Source organism: Genypterus blacodes, unplaced genomic scaffold (genome assembly GCF_046128005.1).
Source record: "Genypterus blacodes isolate CSIRO-AG114 ecotype Tasmania unplaced genomic scaffold, CSIRO-AGI_Gbla_v1 ptg000526l_1, whole genome shotgun sequence".
NCBI classification, from domain to species: domain Eukaryota; kingdom Metazoa; phylum Chordata; class Actinopteri; order Ophidiiformes; family Ophidiidae; genus Genypterus; species Genypterus blacodes.
In genome coordinates, this window is record NW_027467280.1 from 42,501 (window position 1) to 50,000 (window position 7,500).

Sequence of the window (7,500 nt, forward strand, 5' to 3'; positions counted from 1 at the left end):
CAGGCAGACAGACTTAAAGTGTCCTCCATGTTAAGTTGAGAGGACATTTGTTAGTGAGTGTAACCATGGCGACCTTTCTTGAACTCCTCCAGCATGGCGTCCAGCTTGGTGTCGTTGAAGACGTAATGAAGAGGATGATTATAGAACTTAGTGATGGTCGTCATGGGGGTGGAGTCATCAGGGTCAACCAGGGCCAGGTCCTTCACATACAGGATCTCTATGATGTTAGACCTGGACACACACACACACACACACACACACACACACAATGAGACAGAGACACACACAATGAGACAGACACACACACACGTGAAGAAGAATTCCACAGTGCTGCAGAGAGGTCAAAGGTTAACTCAGTGTAACTCATTCATGTCCTGTCTCTCTCACATGGATGAGGTTCTCATGCTCCATGACCAAATACAGGTCAACCTGTGTCTCTATGGCAACGCCCTCCAGCATCACACTTATGGTGCCATGACCTCAAGGATGAAGATGAAGATGAAGATGAAATTGACTGACATGAGGCAGAGTGTTTGATCACAGAGGGAGGTGAGACAGAAGGGAACACCGCCGGGGCGACCGGTGTTTAGTGTGTAGGAGAGGAAGAAGGAGAGGAGGTGAAGCAGGAGAGGAGGTGAAGCAGGAGGTGAAGCAGGAAAGGAGATGAAGCAGGAGAGGAGATGAAGCAGGAGGTGAAGCAGGAGGTGAAGCAGGAGAGGAGATGAAGATGGAGGTGAAGCAGGAGAGGAGGTGAAGCAGGAGGTGAAGCAGGAGAGGAGATGAAGATGGAGGTGAAGCAGGAGAGGAGGTGAAGCAGGAGGTGAAGCAGGAGGTGAAGCAGGAGAGGAGATGAAGGTGAAGCAGGAGAGGAAGCAGGAGAGGAGATGCAGCAGGAGGTGAACCCACCTCTCCTCCTCGTAGATGGGCACACGCGTGTATCCACTCTGCATGATCTCTGACATGGTGGAGAAGTCGAGCACGGCTGAGCTGGGCAGCATGAAGCAGTCCTTCAGGGGGGTCAGGATGTCTTCAACCGTCTTACTGCGGAGAGCCCCCCGACTGAACTCCTCCTTCACAAACTCACTACAGGCACAGAGCACACTGAGTCAACACACACACACACAGAGAGACAGACAGAGAGACAGACAGAGAGACAGACAGACAGACAGACAGACAGACAGACAGACAGACAGAGAGAGAGAGAGAGAGAGAGAGAGAGAGAGAGAGAGAGAGAGAGAGAGAGAGAGAGACACACTCACACACACCTGTAGGGGTCGTTGACGCTGGTCCGGACCATCTCCATGGCTCGCTCCCTGATCCCACTGGTGCTGATGTCCCTCCTGAGGGCCAGGTCCAGGATCAGGCCCAGGGGGCAGGACAGGGGGCAGGTCAGGATCATACACACCTGGGCCAGCCAGGTCAGACTGGGGGCCATCTGGAAGCCGTACCCCGAGCACACGATGTGAGGGACCAGCTCGGCCACGAAGAAGATGAGGAAGCCGCTGACAAAGACCGCCGGGACGATGGAGCCCAGGCCTCGGTACAGCAGGACCCCCAGCACAGAGTGGCCCAGAGCCCCCAGGAACAGCAGGGAGCAGGTCTGTGAGCACACACACACACACACTTCATGACTCTACTTGGTCACAGCGTGAGGCTCAGGTTGGTCCATCTGACCTTTGACCTCCTGCTCCTCCATCCTCAGTGACTTCTCATCAGGAGTTTAGGTGATGAGATCATTAACAAGTTTGATGATTGATTAAAACTATGTTCAAACTTTTTTTAACTGATCCGGACTCTGCCGGTCCGGACTCTGCCGGTCCTTCACCCACCATGAAGTTCCCTCTCCTCCTGATGGGCTCCAGGCGCTTGGCGGCGCGCTTCTCCTCCTCGGAGCCGCAGCTGTGGAGGACGTAGAGCTCCAGCGGGTCGAGCCCCAGCAGGCTGAGGTTCACGGTCCTCAGCAGGCCGCAGAGCAGCAGCAGCAGCAGCAGCAGCAGGGCCAGGCCCCAGGGCGGGATGTGATCCGGGGGCCCACGCGTGTCCGTGCTGACGCGCAGCCTGTCCGGCCCCACCGACGCCCACGCCCCGCCGCTCCGCACGCACAGGTGGTGGGATGACGGCGCGGACTCGCTGCTCTCCGCCGCCTTCACGGTCAGCAGCCCGCTGTACGCCTCGTCCGGCGTGAACTCCCCCGTCACCTGGAACGCGGCCGCCTGACGCCGCTCCTCCTGCCCGCAGGGGTCCGCGGCGTCTCCCACGGCCCCGGCCTCCCCGCTGGCCGCCCCTGCGAACGCCACCCACGGCCAGCTTCCATTCAGGTCCGCGCCGAACAGACGGAGCTGGAAAGTTGCTCCCTCCGGCGCGGAGATGATCCGGTCCTTCATGCACACTCCGCCCTCCGCCGTCTCCAGCCGCAGGCCCAGAACCAGCGGGGCCGCTCGGCTGCAGGCGCCGTCCCTGATCCCGCACGACAACAATATCATCAACAAGAGCCGTGGACCTGCCAAGCTAGCCACCATATTGGAATTGGTCAGCTTGGTGCTGCGCGAGTCATGTGACTCTGCCCTGCCGCGCGGCCCCGCCTCTCGGGACGGGGCCAGCCAATCACAGCGCACGTCGAGACTGCTTCCTCCGGGCCGCCATGTTGGCTCTAAAACATACCGACCAATGAGAGCGTCCCTCCTTTTGTTTTTGTTGTGTGACTCCGCCCAGCGCACCAATAGGAACCTGCGCGTGTTTGTAGCCAATGAGGAAGAGGGAAGCTGCCACGCCCACCTTTGTTTGACACCGTCCGTCACGTTTGGCCTCCGGATCCGAACTGATGTGGAGCGGAACATCTGACGGTTCTGTTTACACGAACTCAACACGCTGGAGGACGGTGGCGGAGGAATGAGCTTTAGAAGGAACACAAACATAGATGAACGTAAAGACGTTTGTGTTCCAATCGCTTCACTTTCTACCTTTAGATTGCACAGGAAACATGTATGTAGTATGTAGTGTTTAGTTAAATAAGCCCCGCCCCCAGACCTGTAAACATTCTCCCATCAGTCAGTCAGTGTGTGAACGGCAAACTAAAGCAAACAGGCTGAAGCTCTGCTGGTTAACTCTCAACAACACACACACACACACACACACACACACACATAATCATAAACGCCACAGGAGCTCCTGGCGTCGTCACGCTGCTGCTTGGAGGAATTTCAATCTTCTAAAGCAGCAGGAGGGAAGGAAGGGGTGAAGGAGTGTGTGTGTGTGTGTGTGTGTGTGTGTGTACCTAGACGGTGTAAAGGTGAAGGCTTCATTCTGGCCGTGTGCTCATTCTTACACATGAAGCTCAGGATCATGAGCGCTCCGGTCCTGAGACCCTCTGACCGGTCGGGTGGTGACCTGCTGCTCTGGGGGGTCCAGGTCCAGTCAGACCACCAGCTGCTCTGGGGGGTCCAGGTCCAATCAGACCTGCTGTGGGCTTAAAAGCTTCAATCTGGAGGTTCAGGCTGAGCCCACAGAGCGACACAGAGCAGAACACGCGTGTTGGGTTTGTGAGCTTTATTGCTGTGATTCCTAACAGAACAGAGACATGAAGTCAGTCCCCGAGTCACCGAGACCTCGGGCCTGGAGCCCCTCTGCCCCTTATTGACACAGTGATGCTGTCACTCAGCTGGAAGCCCGTTTCACACAGCGCCACCTTCAGGTGGAGCAAAGAACAACAAGACATACAAGCTTTACAGTTAATACATCAACCAGAGCATCACTGGAGACCAGGAGGACCCCAGGCTACAGGAGACCAGGAGACCAGGAGGACCCCAGGCTACAGGAGACCAGGAGACCAGGAGGACCCCAGGCTACAGGAGACCAGGAGGAGACCAGGAGGACCCCAGGCTACAGGAGACCTCCAGGTCCAGCAGGTCCAGACCCTTAAACCCACATAAGGCGACACTCAGGAGAGATCTGTAGGTAAAGAGCTGAAGCAGGCCAGAGGGACCAGCGTGTCCCTGAAGGGACCGTGCTGCCTTCAGGGGCCGTGCTGCCTTCAGGGGCCGTGCTGCCTTCAGGGGAGCGGCACTCTGATGCTTCATACTTTGGATCTTATTCAGTCACTTTTGCTACAAACTCAAGTTTTTGATTTCACTGCTAACTGACTTTAATGCAACGTCTCAAATAAATAATTTTTATAATATATATCAACAAAATAATTTATCTTTACAGTCTCTTACATGTTTCACTGCATATTAGAGAGGAAGAGGAAGAGGAAGAGGAGGATTACATGCTAGCAGCTGGAACAGGAGACAAACAGAGGGACCAGAGACCCAGGAGGTCCCGGTCCAACATGGACCTGCTGCCACTCTGGGTCGGTCCAGAGCAGGAAGTGATGTGGGCCAGGAGGCGGAGCCTAACAGAGGAGGGGGAAGGTCTCTGTGCTCATTCTTCCTCTTTTGTTACACCACAGCTGAGGGGCCAGTGGGCGGAGCTCCTTGAACACAGGGGAGGAGTCAGACGGGGGACAGGACGGCTGCACCTAAACCTGCTGTTTTCACTGACTGTGCACAGCAGTGCTGCTGCAAAGGAGAGTCCAAGTGGATGAATGTGTCAAAATGTTAAGACAGGAACATGATGACATCACCACGTAACCAGGCTAGACACGCCCACGCAGGGGCCTCAGAGCGCCCGTCTTCACTCAGTGTGCACAGCACCCATCAATGCCTTGTTTACATGTGAAAGCATTGCAAATTCAAACATAAGAGCTTGGACACACAGACGGACAGAGGACAGAGACATGTGGACACACAGACGGACAGAGGACAGAGACATGTGGACACACAGACGGACAGAGGACAGAGACATGTGGACACACAGACGGAGAGAGGACAGAGACATGTGGACACACAGACGGACAGAGACATGTGGACACACAGACGGACAGAGACATGTGGACACACAGACGGACAGAGGACAGAGACATGTGGACACAGAAACACCACACAGCTCAGTTTGTGTCCCTCAGCTTAGTGCAAAGGACACTGGGACGTCCAAGTGTCCTCATTCAACCCTCCTTCAAAATGGACAAACACAAAGTCAACCTGTGCTTCAAACGTCCAAACAAAACAATGATGAAGGTCAATAAAGCAAACCAGGCTCTGAGTCAGAGCTCCACAGGTTCAAGCAGCAGGCTCCTTCACCTCTGACCTCTGACCTCTGTCAGTGTGGAGAGGTCGTGTTCCTCTGCAGGTCTGGAGGTCTCTGATGGATCCATGTGGTTGTTTCATCACACGAGTCTGTCTGCATGTAGAGGAGCTTTAGAGGCTCTGACTCCTGATCATGGATCCATCAGGGTCCATCAGAGACCCACAGACCTGAAGAGGAGGAGAACATCTACACACACACACACACACACACACAGAGGAACACACAGAGGAACCAGGTCAGGGAGTTCAGACTGAAGCTTCCTGTCATGTAGCTGAACTTCATCTTCACAGCTTGAGGTGATGAAGAACAGATGAAGAGGAGCTCTCAGAAGCTCCGCCCTCCTTACACACTAACTAGTTTTTGGTATCGTATCAATAATCGAGTGGGTGCACAGTGTCTCCATGACGATAGATCAAGGTCGGTCAGCTGATCACAGTGAGGAAAAAACATGTGAAGCCGTAAACAGTCTGAGGGCCACACACACACACACACACACACACACACACACACAACATGTCAAAGAAACACACATGTAGAATAAATAAGAACAGGTGAAACATCTCAGGAGGTCAAAGGTCCTCAGCCAGGAACACAAGCTGGGGTTCAAGTAGAAACCATGATTCAGCACAAACAGGTGAGGCCACGCCCACTAACCCTCATTCAAGAACGACCAATCAGGAAGCAGCAGCTCCTAAAGTGACTCAGCTCATCAGGCTCCTTAGCAACACGTTGGAGACGTTTACAAACTGACTTTCAGGTCAAAGGTCAAACCGGCTCAGACTGTTTGATGCTAACGTCCAGATAAAAATAAACTTTCACTTAAATAAAGAAGATAAATATAAATAAGTTAAGATTTGTAGAAATGTTGAATGTTGTCACACACACACACACAAACACACAGACACACATACACACACACGTACACACACACACGCACACACACACACACACACACACACACAGGGACGCACAAACAGACACACAGACACACAGACACACACACACAGGGACACACACAGAGCAGGTTTACTTACAAGTCAGTTTGTAAAATCACCAACGTATCACTTAAACACTCACACACTCACACACACACTCACACACTCACTCTCACACTCTCACACTCACACACTCACACACTCACACTCACACTCACACACTCTCACACTCTCACACTCTCACACTCTCACACTCACACACTCTCACACTCACACACTCACACACTCACACACGTTCCTCTTTGTGGCTTTATGTTTGGTGTTGGGGGGGGGGGGGCAGCATGCGGCACACTGTGTGTGTGTGTGTGTGTGGGGGTCAGATGGTGCTCTCAGTGTGAGCGTTAGTGATGGTGTGGACGTGCAGCTGCAGATGTGGGGGGGCGGGGCTGTGGCCGTGGCTCGCCCTGCGAGCGCCCACACGGTTCAGCTGCTCACTGAGCAGAGTGCTGGTCTCTCCAGAGGGCGGGGACACCTGGGACCTGGAGGTCAGGGAGGAGGTGGGGGTCAGGTGGGGGTTTCCCTGCGGGGAAAGGGACAGACTGGGCTTGGGGCTGGAGGAGGAGGAGGCGGCCTGAGGGAAGGCGGGGCGGCTGACGGGAGGCGTGGCCTGATGCCTGCCGGGCTGCACGGCCAAGGGCGGCGGAGGGTGAGCGGGCGGCGGCGTCACGGGCGGCACAGAGACGCAGGTGTCCAGGCGGGGGTGACTGCCGTCTGGAGACTGGGGGCCGCTGTCCAATCGGGACGCCAGGAGGCCGTTCTGGTACTGAGCCCGTGTGATCTGACAGGAAACAGGAAGCAGAGGAGACACTGACATCATGTCTGTATCAGAAGCTTCGTCGGTCCGTCTGGATGGAAACACGGCGCTCACCTTCACAAACTGCAGGTCGCTGAGCGCCCGCACACAGAAGTCAGGGACGTACTGGGCCGGCGTCCCCGGCAACTGACTGTTGCTACCGCCGACAGAGCCGCCTTCTGGAGCGCGCTCAGTGCAGCTCAGAGACGCAGAGCGGTTCAGGCCGCCGCCGTGCGACGGAGAGCGGAACTCTGGGATCAGAAGAGCAGAAGGTAAGCGGAGGAGAGAGAGGAAGAGGAAGCAGCACCTTCATCTCCATGTGTCCCATCAGCTGAGCGGGAGGAGCAGGGACAGATGGGGAACAGGCAGAGTGTTTCCACAGCGACCTCCTCCTCCTCATGAACCATCAGGATGCTCAGGACCTCAGGGTGAACAGGTCTCAGTGACTGCAGGTCCATGTTTGTTACTGCAAAATCGTTTATAAACATCCAATAAAGATAAATAATAACACACAGCTTCAGACATCCT

The 7,500-nt window shown here is 54.9% G+C and overlaps 3 protein-coding genes across 6 annotated transcripts in view; all 3 read right to left on the reverse strand.

Annotated features, from left to right (window-relative positions):
• The window catches only part of cnnm3 (cyclin and CBS domain divalent metal cation transport mediator 3), a 7,820-nt gene extending 5,283 nt beyond the window's left edge, over window positions 1–2,537 (reverse strand). Inside the window, exons 1-4 of the mRNA XM_076140193.1 lie at window positions 1,830–2,537; window positions 1,266–1,600; window positions 907–1,083; window positions 74–231 (exon numbers count right to left, since the gene is read on the reverse strand). Of these exons, the coding sequence (XP_075996308.1) occupies window positions 74–231; window positions 907–1,083; window positions 1,266–1,600; window positions 1,830–2,519 (1,360 nt within the window). The 5' untranslated portion in view covers window positions 2,520–2,537. The remainder of the gene's footprint in view (window positions 1–73; window positions 232–906; window positions 1,084–1,265; window positions 1,601–1,829) is intronic.
• A 742-nt stretch (window positions 2,538–3,279) lies between these two features.
• LOC142990400 (uncharacterized) lies at window positions 3,280–7,430 on the reverse strand. The gene is made up of 4 exons (XM_076140183.1): window positions 7,336–7,430; window positions 7,048–7,279; window positions 3,820–6,957; window positions 3,280–3,751 (listed from the first exon to the last, which is right to left on the reverse strand). The coding sequence occupies exons 1-3, from the start codon at window positions 7,428–7,430 to the stop codon at window positions 6,496–6,498; spliced, it is 789 nt and encodes a 262-aa protein (XP_075996298.1). The 3' UTR covers window positions 3,280–3,751; window positions 3,820–6,495.
• Window positions 7,142–7,500, reverse strand: part of LOC142990405 (metal transporter CNNM4-like) — an 8,425-nt gene continuing 8,066 nt past the window's right edge. For 2 of the 4 annotated variants that reach the window (XM_076140192.1, XM_076140189.1), the window contains one exon: window positions 7,274–7,500. This exon is cut by the window's right edge and continues 812 nt beyond it. The gene's annotated coding sequence lies outside the window, so the exon portion shown is untranslated. Of the gene's footprint in view, window positions 7,224–7,273 lie in introns of those variants that run through there. The other 2 variants (XM_076140191.1, XM_076140190.1) reach the window with 2 other exon arrangements.